General features: G+C 31.3%; 2 protein-coding genes across 3 annotated transcripts in view; one reads left to right on the plus strand and one right to left on the minus strand.

Annotated features, from left to right (window-relative positions):
- The first annotated feature begins 8116 nt into the window (after positions 1-8116).
- LOC107492640 (UDP-URONIC ACID TRANSPORTER 1) lies at positions 8117-11282 on the plus strand. The gene is made up of 5 exons (XM_016113688.3): positions 8117-8332; positions 8515-8991; positions 9730-9833; positions 10069-10297; positions 10861-11282. The coding sequence occupies exons 1-5, from the start codon at positions 8252-8254 to the stop codon at positions 11005-11007; spliced, it is 1038 nt and encodes a 345-aa protein (XP_015969174.1). The 5' UTR covers positions 8117-8251; the 3' UTR covers positions 11008-11282.
- LOC107492639 (calcium-transporting ATPase 4, plasma membrane-type) overlaps positions 10824-17280 on the minus strand; it is a 9400-nt gene continuing 2943 nt past the window's right edge. The window contains exons 2-8 of one of the 2 annotated variants that reach the window (XM_021126505.2): positions 15240-15294; positions 13211-15150; positions 12970-13128; positions 12675-12846; positions 12289-12587; positions 11831-12156; positions 10824-10972 (exon numbers count right to left, since the gene is read on the minus strand). In XM_021126505.2, the coding sequence (XP_020982164.1) occupies positions 11848-12156; positions 12289-12587; positions 12675-12846; positions 12970-13128; positions 13211-15150; positions 15240-15294 (2934 nt within the window). In that variant the 3' untranslated portion in view covers positions 10824-10972; positions 11831-11847. Of the gene's footprint in view, positions 10973-11633; positions 12157-12288; positions 12588-12674; positions 12847-12969; positions 13129-13210; positions 15151-15239; positions 15295-17280 lie in introns of those variants that run through there. The other variant, XM_016113687.3, reaches the window with a different exon arrangement.

Genomic DNA, 17280 nt, shown 5'->3' on the forward strand with positions numbered 1-17280 from the left:
CAACTCAACAAAACTCATGGTACATGGAATAGCAAATGACAATGGATATTCACAAACAAAAGTCACTCCTTCATGTGTGTTTGGTATAACCTCACCGTTATAATATACTCACAAATTTGTAATATTTTCCATAACTTCAACCTCACCTAATCCGACATTTTTGACACACCTAACTGCCAAAAAAAACTAGGGCAATGTACCTATATAAAATGAAAGAGAGAAACCTTTACCTAATTACAACATTTGCAAAGTGGTTACGTGAGTGTCCTTTTTTATTATTATATAAACCGTGGGAGCTAACCACGATTTTAAATTTGTGCATAAACCGTGGAAGCCTGGAACGGTTTTTACTTAGGAAAGTTTGAGCATAAATCGTGGCTGTTCACCACGGATTATGAATAAAAATTGCGAGCCATAAACCAAGCTTAGTCACCACGGTTTATGAAGAAAAAACTGTGTGTATAAAACCCTGTTGGCTACTACGATTTATGCTTAGAATAGTATTAATCATGTTATTTTATAAGATTTAATTTTTTTTATCGTGTTTTCATAAAATTTGCACAAAATTCACTTATCATATTGACTAAACTTATTTATTTAAGTAAAATTTATTTATGGACTCAATAAATTTATTTACATTTAATACGATTTGAATTGTATTAGTATATTTTTATTTTTTAATCAATTTAATTTTATATAAATAATTAGAATTTTAAATTATAAAATTTGTATTAGTTTGTAATTTAAAATTTAAATAGACATCATTTAAATTAATAATTTATAAAATTGTATGTATTTGTATTATTGTATTCATATAATTTTTTTTACTATTGTACTCGTATGATTAATTATATTTATTCAATTTAAAAAAATAACAGTTGTTAGCCATAATTCAATATATTGCCTGTAATACATAATTCAATGTGCCATAGAGAAGTTAGCCATAAATTAAGATTGATATTTTTTGGCTCAAATTATTTGCAATTTTCATTAAAGAAATTAATATTGGTACGTATAAAAAATTTTTATACGTGTATTTATTATTAAGTCACTCAAAAAATATGTGTATTTATTATTTACTGTTATATCAACAGAAATAATTTTTTTACATTTATTATATAAATTTTATCGAGACAAACGAATATGATTGAATAATTATATACAACATTTTATATGGTCGGTGTATTTAAATTAAATTCTTCAGTCAAAGATATATACTTCTTTAATAAATATAAAATTAAGTGATTCAAAAAATAAATTTACTAAATAATGCTGATTTAAGGATAATGTCTTAAATGGAAACTGCAGTCACATTTAGTTTTCACCAAGAAGACAATTACTCAACCTTTAACATTCCTATGGATTAAGGATAACTTGACAATTTAACAATAAAGTTTACATAAGAAAATAAATGATTATGAGATAGATAACCAAAACAACTAAGGGTATAAAATGGTTCGCCTCTATTATAATTTTAGGTTTGTTGTTAGCTTGAGCCTCAAGTACGCACAACCTTCTATGCGTATGCACAAGAACCACTCAGCCATGTGTTCATACGCACAACTCCCTGTGTGTACGCATAAGAAGAAAATCAGCAAGTGTACGTACGCATACACCTGTGTGTACACATAGGTCCCAACACGTGACTCATTTAATGCAAATCGCTAGGTGTGATTTTTGGGCCTCCAGAGCCCAATTTTGGATCTTCTAAAGCTGATTGAGTGCTATATCAAAGAGGGCCTCCTTCCATGTGAAGGGAGAGAGCAATTAGGGTTAGAATTTTAGTCATGTAGTTCATTTTCTAGAGAGAGAAGCTCCCCATTTTCTCTAGAACCTAGGATTTTTAGTTTAATTTTCTTATAATAAATGATATTTTTAAATTTGAATAATTTATTAATTAGTTTGTACTTATTATATTATATATTTAATAATTTATTAGAAAAAGAATATTAATATAATGAATAAAAAAATAATTTAAAAATATTGTTTAAAGAATTATAAAGACAAATAAATCCCTAACCAATTTAAATTTAGAGACAATTAGAACCCTATCCATTTCTGAACCTGACACGTCAGCATTTTTCCTTCAGAGTTGATGAAAAAATATCCACAGGAACCGCGTTGTGTGACGGGATCAGGAGACAGGGATCGAAGTGGATCAATTTTATTTTGAGGGATCGCGTTGTCATTCTTAAAAATGGACAGGGGCCGGGTTGGTAGTTCTCTCCCTAAATTATCGACCTTGTTCTTATACTACCGTCAAGTAGGACATTCTGTTAATTATTTAACTTTGACTTCAGGATGAGACTACATTGAAGTTAAATGAAATTTTTTTGGATTCAAATAGAACACTTTAAACTTTATGCATCAAAATAGGATTATGCCCAAATATAGGGGATCAATTTAGTACTTTACCCTAAATTAAAATAATACAATATATATGATAATTATTAGTTAAAATAAAACATAAAAAATATTTATTTATTTATTTTTGCAGATACGTGAATATGCGGATACTTACACAAAATCCGCGATCCGATCCGATAGCCTTGTAGATCGGATCCATATCCGCAATTTTTCAGATCGGATCCGATCCATGAACACTCTTACTTTTTTTTAAGAAATAAAGTACTTTTATTCAATTTGAAATTTATTTGGATACATCTTTTAAAAATTTATTTTTATTAAAAAGAGTAAATTATTTATTTTTTAAAAACTAATAATTCCTTACTTTCAAAAAAGTATAAGCAACAGATGTTTTTAATACTTGAAAATTCTTTTTAAAAAGTCTATCCAAATGTGAAATAATTTTTCTTAAAAAAAATAAGTACTTTTTTTCAAAAGTCAATCCAAATTGATATTAAATATGCTCTTTTTTGCTGCCGAAGAGAGAGAAAAAAAGGATTGTTACTATTATCTTTGTGTTTGACGGGATGAGAGAGAAAGAGGTAGCGAGGCAGAGAGCACGGGAGAGGAGGGATTCCTCTGCTACTGTCGTTGTCGTCGTTGAGTTGCTTTGTTGATACCGTTCTTGTGTGTGCGCGCTGATTGTGGTTCTGTGCCTCGTCAGAATTCCGGATCTCTATTTTTTTTTATTTATTCTTCTTTCATTTTTTTACCTTATATTTTGTCCCTGTGAATGTGTGTTCGTGTGCGTGTAATTTTATTTTTTTTATTTGTTAGTAGTGATAGTGATAGTGAGAATAAATTTTGAGATTGATAGAAATAATAATGGTAGTGAAGATAGCAAAGATTATTAAAAATTTTGAGTTATTTTTAATAGAATAAACTTAAAATTGAACTTTTCAATAAAACTTATATTTGATGGGTATAAAGATAATTTCATTCATATGTAAGATTTTCAATATATGAACATCCATAAATAAAAAATATAGTTTTTCTTAAAAAAACATTTATTTCTATAGTTTTATGATGATTTATTCTTTTATATTAATATTTGACTCTTTATATTATCTTTTTGATTTATAAGTTTTATAAACCTTACAAATTATGTTAGACATTAAGAATCATGTTGTAATTTTTTAAATTAGACAAACAACATAAGAAGTCAAACGTCAAATAAATAAATAATTAACGAATGTCTACAAATATGATTATATTTTTACCTTTACACGATATTTTTTTTAGGTTAGCAAAAAATTATGTAAATAAGTAAATCACATAATGTCTAATATGTTTATATTTATAGTGGTTATAGTAAGTATGAAGGCTATGTTTGGTTTGAAAGAAAAAAATAAAGAGAAAAGAAATAGAAAAAAAGAAAAAAAAGGAAATAAATTAAGTAAATTTTTATTTTTTTTAAATGTGTTTAGATGGAAAAAAATAAGAAGAAAAGAAATGTTATAAAAAGATAATTTTACTCTTATATTATAAAATATATTAAAAAAGTGAAGGAGTATTATTAAAAATATAGAGAAAAAATAAATTTTTTCGCCCTTTTCTTTCTAACATTAGACAGAAAAAAAAATGGGCGGGTTCCATCAATTTTTTTTCATTCCTTTTCCTTTTTTTTTATTTTTCTCTTCAACCAAATAATAAAAAATAATTATTTTTTTTATTTTTTTTTCTCTATTTTCTTTTCTTCCATTTTCCTTCAAGCAAACATAGCTGAAGTGTTATTAAAATTGACGTTAATTTTTTTATATTTAGTAATATTTTTTCTAACACCTACTTTTTAAAAAATGTTATTAAATAATAAAAAAATATTACTTTAATATTGATAATATTTTCTTAAAATATTATAGTTATTCTGATTATGAATTTAATTTTAATGCACTATTAATATAAAATTATTTTATACATGCATTCAATCACATAACGCCATATTAACAAAAATAACAACTTTTTATATTGATTGTGTGAATGATCATAAAAAAAATAATTATAATTATATGACTCTGATAAACATTTTATTCGAGAATTTATTTGTTTTTGTTTTATACTTTTATCCATACTAGAGTGACTCATATTTTATATTTTTACCGCCACCATATATATATTTTTTAGGTTCAAGAATTTATTTGTTTTTGTTTTATTGGGACTGAATTTACCACTATGAGTTTACATTTCATTCTTTACGAATTAGCAGTGTCAGTGTCCAAACTGCAAAAACTTAACTCGAGGACAGAGTAACCCCATAACCCACACTGTAATTTGTCATTTGCAAGTAGTTCTTTGTGCAGCACATGCATCTCTCATTCTGACCCTTTTTCTTCCTATTGGCTTCCCATTTCCCAACTCAAAAACCCCCTACCTTTCATCTATTCTGTTGATGAAATGCATTAATTTGATTTGATGTGTTTCAACTTACAAATGAATTGCATGTCTCAAATTTGAACTAGGAAAAATTCTGTCAAACTTTTCTGGAAAAATTAGAAACAATAAGGAAAAATCAGTGCTAAGGTATAGTTTAAGGTAGGGTTAAGTACGTTTTTAGTTATATGGGCCAAAATTTTGTTCGTTCTTAACTTTTTTTTTTCATAAGAAATTGTTCAAAGATTTAACTTAGTTTTAAAATTATCTTTACTTTAAAGACCAAAATTGTATGGAAGTGAGGCAAAAGCGGAAATAAAATATAAAAAAAGTTAGAAATAAAAAAAATTGACCTATACTTTAAAAACTAAAATCGTATTTAACCCGTTTAGATACTTAGCTGAAACTGAAATAAATCTTTTTCCACCATAACCAACTATTTAGTTTTCTCTTTTTTGGACTTGAATATTTGATGTTTCCACCTTCTTTTTTTTTTTTGGAGGTGCACCTTCTTGTGTTTGTAAAGGATGCTATTCGACATTTCAGTTTTTGGGCAAAGCATTTCTTACTTGACTGATTTGGACCAAAAAATTGGATAAGTTGGGCCCACAATCTACACAAAATGAATAGTATTAAAAAAAAGAAAGTGGAAAGGAGAATCTGTTAGGCACTGCAGGATGCATTGTTTTTGACTTTGTGGCTCCTAGTTGGGCTTGTGTGCCCACTAAAACTTTCTAAGAAAAAAAAAAGAGCTTACCTAATCTTATCTTTGGTCAATGGTCATTAATGAATGGGTTAATATCATTTAATTGATTTTATTGAATTCTAAAAGGACTATAATTTTCTCCATTAATAATGAGCGATCCAATACGAAATCTACATTTTCTATGTATCCGGCACCAGTCCCATAAAAGTTTAAGCTAACGTGTTATGCTAATCATTACTACTATAAGCAAAGCTTGAACTTGTACTTAGAGAAAAGAGAGGGTGGGCTGAACTAAACAAGAAGTAAACTTTACACTTACAAGCTCATGAATATGATAGTTTGATCCACCTACTTAATTTTTACCTTTAAAATCTTGTTTGTATGGAAAACAAAATTCTTAACTAAAATAAACTACGTTTAGGTAATGCCATTAATCTTAAATGTCCAACTTATAAACACTAGAGAAAATTATAGAAACATATTGTTTTTAAATACATAATATTAATTATATATAATTGAATTTTATTTTTTAAATTTAATTTTAAAATATTAATATTATCAAACATTTTACACCATTATAAAATCACATTTGTTTTTTTATATGACTATTTATATATTCAATATAAAATGTAATTATATATTTTTATAAATGTAATTTACCATAATTAAATATACATACAAAATTATTTTATATATACATGACCGTTAAATTATTTTTTTTAACTTATTTGAGTTATTTCTATTCTCGTTTGTTTCATTAAATAGAATTATCATTAATAAAATTAAAAATAGGTCTATTAAAAAATTAACTAAGAATATAACTAACTTCAGTCAACTAATTAAAAAATATGTCTATTATTAAAAAAAACTCTCTATTATCTCAATTTTTTAATTTTAAATTAAAAAATAAAAAATTAACTTAATTGACTTATATTATAATTGCTCCCTATACTTTTTCAATTAAAAAGTTGGTACACTTATTGGATATACACAATAGTAGAAAACCAAAAAATTATATTTAGAAAAGAGTTTATATAACTATATTCAAGCTTGATTTTATTTCATAATAAAATATTAATTTATTGATTGATTGAGTTGTAGACAAAAGAAAATAATTTGGGGAAGTGTCGGTGAGTCGGTCTCGGTGCCTCTATATCCCATCGGTGTTGCCGTTTGGTGCAAAATGCACAAATTCAGACAAGGATGAGGTCAAAACGACACAGACACAAAATCTTTTGTCGTTTTCTACATAACGTGTCACATTTGTATCACTCCTCAACTTTCACAATTCCACGTTAACAATGCAAACCAGATCTTACTTTCTCCACTAATCATCGTCTTACACCTTTTGTATTAAGTATTAACCATTTCATGGTTTTTCACGTAAAAATATAATGTAAAAATAATAGTTAAAATATTAATAAATACATATTATATTAAGTAATTTAATTAAATTATTTAATAATTTTTAATTATTATCTTTAAATAAATATATTTTTATATGAGTACACACTCTTAACTTAATTAATTATACTTACATATCTTTCGTTATCAAACTAAAAAAGGCAAGGAGTAAACGTGTAAACATCCCGAAAATTCAGAAATTGTTTGGTTGGTGGTAATGGTATGACCATATAAATATTGTGGGGACTCTCAAAATGACATTAGGGTTATTCATTTTTCGGTCCTTTTATTAGTGATTTAATTCAATGTTAACATACGTAATCTTATGTGAACGAAAAGAAAAAAATTGTTAAAAAACAATTAATAACAATCATGAATCATCTCTCTTGTTTGTTCATTTATTCTTTTTCTTTTACTTAAAAAAAATATAGAGCCAGGGGCGAAGCTAGGTGGTGGGAAAAGGGGGCGATGGCCCCCCTAATTTTAATTTTTTACATGTAAATTATATGTAAATTTTAGTTTAGTCCCCCCTTAAAATTTTATTTTAGTCTTAGTTTATTGGATAAATATTTTTGGCCCCCCTCTAATATTTTATCTAGCTCCGCCCTTGTATAGAGCAATATCCCACAAAAGAAAGAGAGCTATATAATGTCATTAGAAAAATAAAACACATTTTTTTGCGAAAAATTATAATTTGTCCAATGATAAAAGAAAAAATGGCTAAAGCGATTTTTCCATGTAGACTAAAATTAATCATTATATAAAATACATGTTAAAATATAAATATACGTTAAAAATAAATTAAACCATGCATATATTTATACATAAATATATTAGTAACTGATTTTAATAATTAATTTTGGCATACAAATAATATTTTTTAAAATTTTAATATAACAAAATGAATATAACAATAGTGCATTTACCATCTAAATCTCTATTTTTTTTTTCATTAACAATATTATACTCCAAATTGTCCTTTTGAGTTTTGAGCACATTACTAATAATAAGCATAAACACTAGCATTAACATTGCAAAATGAAATCTAAAACTATTGCACTTTTTTTGGGTGCTTCCTTGAAGATGTCAAACACAATTTCCATAAATAGCCTACTCCATTAGTAATAGCATCCCCTAATTTCCACTTAATTATGTTCCACAGGCTTTCAAACTATATTCTTCTCTGTTAATTGAATTGAATCACTAGTTAGAACAATTATTTATTATTAGAAAAACCAACAAGTTCAGTTAAATCTCATTGAGGGTGATAAAACAAAAACAAAAACAAAAAAGTGAGCCTTTTCTTTTTCTTCTTCTCTCCATCATAAAAAAATCACACCAACAACAACATCAACAGAGGTTTCATCAATGAGTACACATGCTTCTTACAACATGAGATCCAAATCATACTATGAAAATGATATCAAAGGAACAATGAAAGATATTGGGGTAAGTAACTTCACTTCACACCAAATAAAAGAAAGGGGGAAAAAATGTAAATTGAAAAAACAAAGACAACCCAAAATTCAAAAACAGAAAAAGACAACATCTTTTTCTTTTAATTATTATTCTCGTTTATAAACAATGGCAAAGTTGAATGAAATGAAAAAACTTTGGTGCAAAATTTCCAGGGTGGGAAGATGGTGTCTTCCGGAACAACACCAGCAACGAGCAGCAAGGAGAATTTCTTCATCTTCTCCCTTGTGAGCCTTTGGTATTCATCAAACATTGGTGTGATCCTTCTCAACAAGTATCTTCTCTCAAACTATGGATTCAAGTTCCCAATTTTCCTCACAATGTGCCACATGTCAGCGTGTGCGGTTCTCAGCTACATTTCCATTGTGTTCTTCAAAGTTGTGCCTCAGCAGATGATCAAATCCAGGTCCCAGTTCATGAAGATTGCAACTTTGAGCATTGTTTTTTGTGGGTCTGTTGTTGGAGGAAACATCTCTCTTAGGTATTTGGCTGTTTCTTTCAATCAAGCTGTTGGGGCCACCACGCCTTTCTTCACGGCTGTTTTTGCGTACCTTGCAACGCTCAAGAGAGAGGCTTGGGTTACATATGCTGCTCTTGTTCCTGTTGTTGCTGGGGTTGTCATTGCAAGTGGGGTATGTTGCTCTTTTTGTGTTTGTTGTTATGTTTCAATGAAATTGGAATCTTCTATGTGTGATGATCTCAGCCTATTCTTTTTTTCTTTGGTGATTTAATCTTCTTATGGTCATGTATGTTTTTGTTGATTGGTTCATATTGGTGTGTGGATGTTGATCTTGGTGATGCCACTCCAGATCTGGAGTCATGCTGATGAACAGATTGGATTGGATGATGGGTTGTTTGTGGGATTTGGCTGATCTGTGATTTTATTGGAATTCTTATAAGCATTTAATTTCTTAGGATGCAGAAAGTGAAGTGCAACGTGCTTCTAATTTGATGAGATCTCAATGTTGAAAGAGCTATGCCAATTTGTGACAATAGGAGTCCTTTTTATTTATTGATTTTTTAAAATTTTTTCTTCTGAACCTGGAAATGAGGAAGTGAACGGGAAAAACTCTCAAGCTACTTTACTAATTATTATGCTATGTGTCATTCAATCATATGATTATAACATCCCAAAACTTGTTATGAATTACGCTCTTCTCAGTTATCTCTATTGTATAAGTATGTGTTGCACTATAAGTTAATATATTTGTCATATGACATGGTAAGAAAAATAGTTCCTTTGGGCCTTAATGCTCTGCATATTTCTGTCATGATATTAGGAGGCACATGCCGTTGTTATATTAACAATTTCATTATTTGTTATTCATTTTGGTTCTATGAATCTAAAAAGATTTTGTTGGTGACGGCAGGGCGAGCCAGGCTTTCACTTATTTGGATTCATCATGTGCCTAAGTGCTACTGCTGCGAGAGCTTTCAAGTCTGTTCTTCAGGGCATTTTACTTTCTTCTGAAGGGTAAACTATTTTTCGCACTATATATATGATTTCCAAGTTCTTCTTTCATCACTACACTTCAAAAACAGGTCAGCTGCAATCTGAAATTACTGGAATCTGCTATTGATTGTTCTATCAGTAGCACAAGTTATAGAGTGACTACATGACTAGGTCCTTTTGGTTAGCATGTGGAATATGCAATTCTTTTTACTGGTATGAAACTTCTTATAACTTTGCATTCCCCTTGATGTAACAGGGAAAAGCTGAACTCGATGAACTTGCTCTTGTATATGTCGCCGATTGCTGTCATAATTTTGTTGCCAGCGGCGCTTATCATGGAGCCTAATGTTGTAGATGTCACAATATCACTTGGAAGCGAAAACAAAACTATGTGGCTACTTCTTTTGCTGAATTCAGTCACAGCATATTCCGCTAACTTAACAAACTTCTTGGTCACTAAACATACAAGTGCTCTTACACTCCAGGTTAGCCTTTCTTTCCTTTGCGTCTTTATTGCCAACTACTAGAAATCATGACAATAAGCGGCAATCTGTTTTCTCGTATTTGTGTATTAGAACATCAATTGCAAACTGAAATTCACCTTTATTCTACTTTATATAGCACATTAAATGTCTAAAAATTTGAAATGTAAGGTCTTGACATGGAAAGATAATACAAACTATTCCTAGCTATACAATATTTTGTTGAATCACCATTCACATAATTCGAAATCATACATGATTTGACTGATACTTCGTGCAATGCACGTGTTTTATATGCTCCGCATTCTTGAAAGCACAACAAATAGATCCTGATGCTAAAACATGTACTTGAAACATTTTTAGTTTATGAACTTACATAGCTTCTCTTTTAGTTCTCTTCTTGATACTTACAATGATATAGTAACATACAATACAAGTAATGATTGGTGTACTCGTATTTCAATTTGTATCAAACACGGGGGAACCAGACGCAAAATCATGTTAACAAAGGTTGCTTAATGCAAACTGTTGGTTTTGTTTTATTTTGTGCAATGCACAATAAACAGGTGTTAGGCAATGCAAAAGGTGCTGTAGCTGTTGTTATCTCAATACTGCTATTCAGAAACCCGGTGACTGTTGTTGGCATGGCTGGCTACACAGTAACAGTCATGGGAGTAGCTGCATATGGAGAAACAAAGAGGAGGTTTAGATGAACAATCTCACACATTCACACATTCTCTTAATTCCTGTATTCTACTGTAGTCTAATATTTTATTCTATATTCTGAAACATGATTCTTTTGTAGCGTGACTAGTAGTAGGTGCCAGGAGAGTGATTTTTATGTTATTTCGTTGTATCTATTCTAGCACATGAACTGATGAACATGGACATGGACATGTATTTGTTCCTAGTACATTTTGTCCTATGTAAACGTGCCAATATTTTTTGGCTTGAAGTAACTTGAAGCATAAGAAATTATGTTTAGAAAGATCTTAGGGACGACTTTTAAAAAATAAACCAGAAGTAAACACTGCTCATGAATTAGAAGATTTGGAAGTTGGAATCACTTCAACATTTTGCAACATTTGCATCACATGATTCTTTAATAAAGGAGCTGCTAAGCTACTTGCATGTTTTCAAGCCTTTTTTTAATCATATAAATAAAAATAGTTATAATGTCATGTATCAAGTGTATCAGACAATTTCTCAAAACCCTTTAGAGACAGAATTTCCATGCTAAGTATCACTGGGACTGAATCACCTCAACTATTATATTACAAATAAAATAAAATAAAATAATTAAATTTGTCAAATATTTCACAAGGTGATGCACATTCAATGACCAAGAGCAACTGAAAATTTCTCCAAATAGTAAATAACTGCATCAATGACACTGTAGGGTATAGTTAGACCTTGTCAATGTTCAACTACTTTCTTTTAGTGAGATTAGTTTCCCCAAAAAGAGGGGAAAAGAGAAAGAAAACAAATAAAAATTAGTACACCAAAGTTGTGAAAGTGAAAAGGATGGAAGACAACCGAATTCTGATGACATTTTAAGCTAGTTCAGGACCAGAAGGCAGTGCCTCATATCCATCATGGTGATGCTTAATAGCAGAAGCTCTTTCAATTGGAATGCACTTGATTATAGCAGCAAGCGGCATGCTAACTACACCAATTGCAATACTGAGTAACCACATTTGCCAGTTTAGAGGGACAGTGCTGGCAAAAGTTCCCAAGAACTCAACTATTATCACTTGAAACACCGCCGTCGCGAAAATTATCCCCAAGAATATCCAGCTCCGAAACATGCCTCTGAATACATTTATCTTTTCCATGTCTCTGCTGTTTATCTCATTGAACACCTGGGGAAAAAGGAGACAAATGTATCAAAAGAATCAAAACGAGCTTATCAGTATGGAATCCATCAAGACATGTTTGATAATTAATCTCCATAATCAGTATTTATAAGCAAGCATGATGCATGCAAAGTATACCTGGCAAAATACAAAGGAGTTGAATATCAAGGTGTTGAGCACTTTAGTTGCATCTGGACCACTAATATTGAGTAGCTTCAGCCCATCAAAGGTTAGAATTCCAAGGACAATTAACTGATATATACTTTGACCAATGATATTCCTCCACATGGTTTTGGTTATAAAGCTTGCTCCCCTTGTAACTGGGGGCCTTTTCATAAGTCCTTCATTAGGAGGTTCAGTAGCAAGGGCTAATGCACCCAATGTGTCCATAATCAAGTTAACCCAAAGCAACTGCACAGCTGTGAGTGGTGCAGATCCTGAAAGTTAAAAAGAATACTATTATTAATGTTGTTTGAAACGAATTTAACAGAATTGAGGCAAACAAATCCTGTAAACCAACGAACCTGTGATGCATGCTGAAACAAAGTTGATAACCAGAGCAACAATGTTAACCGTTAACTGGAACTGCACAAATTTTTGAATGTTTATGTACACTGCTCTTCCCCATTTGGCAACATTGACAATGGTGGTGAAATTGTCATCCATTATAATCACATCAGCATTTTCTTTTGCAACCTGTAAAATGTGTTCCAACCAAAAAAAGAAGGTATTAGATACTGATAACATCAACCAGGAAGTGCAAGAAAATATAACCAGAAATTTAGAAAGCAATAAAGTACACAAGGAAGTGGCACATACCTCTGTTCCAGCTATGCCCATGGCAAGTCCAATGTCTGATTCATGCAATGCTGGAGCATCGTTGGTTCCATCGCCGGTAACAGCAACAACCTCACCAAACATACTCCTCAAATTGGTTACTAACTTATGCTTGTCAAGTGGTAAGGATCGTGCCATCACCTGAAACAATGTAAAGTACCAAAGAATGTCAATCATCTGAAAAGATAATTAAAAGTAACAGAATCTACAATGAGATCAGAACCTGAATTCTTGGTATAATATCCTTCATTTGCTCTGGAGACAAGTTACGAAATTCTGGTCCTTCAATTGCTACACCACCCTCAGTAAGTATACCACATTCTTGAGCTATAGCTCTGGCCGTGTGAATGTTATCACCAGTGACCATCCGGACAGTTACTCCGGCGGCTAAACAAGTTTGAACTGCTTCCCTTACCCCAGGGCGTACAGGATCCTTGATTCCTACTATGGCTATCAGAGTATAGCCACTGTCAGGGATATTGATATCCCCTTTGGTTTCATTTATATCTTTGACAGCCAAACAAAGAGTTCTCAAAGCTTCAGAGGCAAAGCCATTTATAACAGCAGTTACATTATCTGCTTGGTCTTCAGGAAGGTCAACAACTTCTCCATTGTGGTCAATGATTTTGTTGCACATTTTTAATATTATCTCTGATGCACCCTTGCAGAAAGCTCTGACTCCTCCATCCGGAAGAGCCACAAGCACAGACATCTTCTTCCTCACTGAATTGAAAGGCTCAATCTTGAGTATCTTATACACTCTACGCTGTTCATCAAAATCAGCACCTAAAAGCAAGCCAAATTCCATCAATGCCGATTCTGTTGGAGTTCCCAATATTGTGTTATTTCCATCTTTATCCTTAACTACTTCAGCAGATGTATTTTGACATATAGCCTGAGAAAGAATGCTTTGTACTCCATCAGGTATAGTTGTTTTCAGTTCATCTGCACTCTCTTTACCTTTTATATGCGTCGCTTTTTCGCATATCCATATTTTATTGACTACCATATGGTTAGTGGTTAATGTCCCTGTCTTATCTGTGCAAATGCAACTACTTGAACCCATAGTCTCACAGGCAGAAAGGTGTCTCACAAGTGCCTTGTCATTCATTAATTTTTTCATAGCGAAAGCAAGACTGAGTGTCACAGCCAATGGTAATCCTTCAGGAACCGCAACCACTATTATGGTTACAGCAATAGCAAAGAAGTCCAGTAGCTTCAATGCATCATTGGAAGACCAACTTGATATGTCACCATTAATTGCTTTCTCAGCAAGAAATCTGATTGTCAACACCACGAATGTCAAGCAAGCAAAAGATAAACCAATTTTACCAATAATTGTAGCAACTCCATTCAATTTCACCTGCAATGGTGTCTCATCCTCTCCACCCTCATTTAGAGTTTCCATCAATTTTCCCCATTCAGTCTTCATACCAACTGTTGTAACTAACATCTTCCCCTGACCATCCTGCACTTTGGTTCCTGAGAGAAGAAAAGGCTTTTCTTCATTCACATTTACAGGTTCACTCTCACCTGACAAACTCGATTCATCTATAAGTAAAAAGTATCCTGATATATACAGCCCATCGGCTGGAACTTGATCTCCGGTCGACAAATGAACAATATCACCAACTACTATATCATATATTGAGATCTTCTGCCTTTTTCCACCCCTGGTGACATGAACAAAGATCTTCTTCTTCTCTTTGTCTAAATCTCTGAACTGTAGGGATTGCTGGTAGTCACTGACAGCAGTAACAATGACAACCAAAAAAATACTAAGTATGATTCCTACACCATCATATGTTCCTTTTGGAAACCCTTCAGTAGCGATCCCTACACCAATAGAAACTACAGCACAAATTATAAGAATGATTAGAGTTAAGTCCTGCAGTGCATCCCACACAAACATCAGGAAGCTTCTAGAAGGTTTCTCTGTATAACGGTTGACTCCATAAACCTTTTGTCTGGGATCTATACTCTCTTCACTGATACCTTCATCCACTGAGACTGCAAGTTTCCTTGTAATAGCTTCAACTCCACCAATATTCATCAAGTTCTTAAAATCATGTCCACGAACAATGGCTGCGATTTCATCGGGATGAATGCCAAAACCAGCTTGTCTTGCCTCTTCTGGTAGCTTATATTCAACTCGACTACCCGCTGCATAAGAAAACCAGATGAACTAACTAAGCCTATAAAGGGAAACAATTAGTTCTAAAGCAACAACTTTTGAAATTTGAGCACCATACCATCAATGAATTGCAATGCTGCCTTTTGAACATAGAGAGCAATCCGAATTTTTTCCTGATGGAGAATATACAGATATAATATAGCAAAACTGCTAATAATAGATTCACAATATACTCAAAGATGGAAAGCCATATCTCTTATCACTATAGAATACATTATCCTAAATCATGTCAAATTGACACTTATTTCATTTCATTAAATCAAATGCTAAAATTGAATTTTGATATCATTAAGGAAATGGCTTTCATGAAGTTCTCGGTTAAAATCTTATATCAAGTTAATCTATTTATCATATCTAATTCTGGTAAGTGCTAGTTAAGCTAAATATTTGAAGTCATCAAATTTCCTTTCTAGCAGTATCAAATGTCCATTTGTTTTTACTTTATAGTTTTCCCGTAAGGGAGGCCTAAATGATTCTTCGACAGGCAGCATAAAAACTTTGTCGAATCCTCACGACATGGATCAAACACATATCAACTAAAGATATGAAAAGGCGATACATTAATAGAAAATATTTACTTTCTAGAAAATTACCAATTTCTAATATCGTGTCAACATATAATTGAATTAAAAATTAAAAATGCATTAAAGTGTTTGTGGCTGCTACTGTAGGTAAGTCTCTGGTTTTATGTATAAAAAAAGTGTGGACAAGGATTGGGATATTCAATTTTGAGTTTCACACTAAGCCCCCCATTTGCGGGTAGTCTTGTCTGAATCCATTTTCTTAAGACCAGAAATTGCAGACTTCTTCAACTAACATAACCCATTGTTGAAGAAATCATCAACAGCATTAGAACTGTTGGCGCCACTTTTATAGGCTTAGTCAACTAAGGTTTAATTTGAAAATGAATGGTGTTATGTATGTTGACTATGCTCATTTATTCTTTGCACATGGAACCAACTCTTTAGCTTTTTGGTTTCCCACCGTATTTTTCAGTCTGATAGACCAAAGATTAATCAGTTACCGTAGTGAACTCTATTTAAGAATTTATCATTGGCCAATGAGAAGTTGCTGCATGTACAAAGCAGAATTCGAATCCCCAACTCTAGCTTAAGTCTACTAATAAATTAACCATTAAACCAACCCAACTTAGTTTAACCAACTCTTTAGCTAACTACGAACAAATAAAGTAGAACAAGGAAATTTTCATGTGCAATTTATCGCCCCAACGTAAGAATCTGTATGTTTGAACTTTGAAATCTTTTGTCAATTCAAGAGCATAAAGACAAGTCAATGTTAGTTGCAATAGCGTTCCGTGAATGACTGCTTTGGAAAAGGCTAATAATGTTGGTTTAAATAAATATTGTTTGTTCAAATGTTTAAAGAAATAAAGTCAATCATGCAACACAACACGTTTTTATAAAGATAAGAATAAGAGTGAAAACAAAAAAAAATAAAGATATAAAGTAGTACATGATTGATTTTTGTACGATTTAGTACAAAGTGTTCTTGTTATATATATCATTATCAAGAAAATAAGGGCCACTGGCCATGATTCTGAGCCAAACCGCGTCTGAATTTTCAAAGGTTACTCGAAATTACTAATGCTTCGTATCTTATCATATTTTGTCTCATTCTCTTATGGGTATGGCAAATGCCTGAGAAATTTTTAGATTTTTTTTCAAGTGCATAAGAAAACAAAAGTACACTTCTATTTTTATTATAAATAATATTTTAAATTAACATTTTCTTAAGTGATTCTCTTTATCTTTTTTTGGGTTAAAGTAGAGGAGGGCCTAAGCCCATACAAAATAACAAAACTACAACACCCTATTCTGAATTATTGGTTAATAAAATAATCTAAAAGTTTAGTTGATCATGTGTATTTTCTGATGATAAAGTCTAGATGTTAATGTTCTATCAAAAAACAAAAAAAAAGAAAAAACCCTAGCAATACTACACCACAATAAAATCATTCATTATTGCTATATCTATTAAATTTGTTGCAGTTGCCTATGACGTCATCATCTCACTTTCACGGGGAAATTTCCAGGAAGTTTCTAAAACTTGACGCTGTCGCTACCATAATTTAATTATGT

Source organism: Arachis duranensis, chromosome 6, assembly GCF_000817695.3.
Source record: "Arachis duranensis cultivar V14167 chromosome 6, aradu.V14167.gnm2.J7QH, whole genome shotgun sequence".
In the NCBI taxonomy this organism is placed as follows: domain Eukaryota; kingdom Viridiplantae; phylum Streptophyta; class Magnoliopsida; order Fabales; family Fabaceae; genus Arachis; species Arachis duranensis.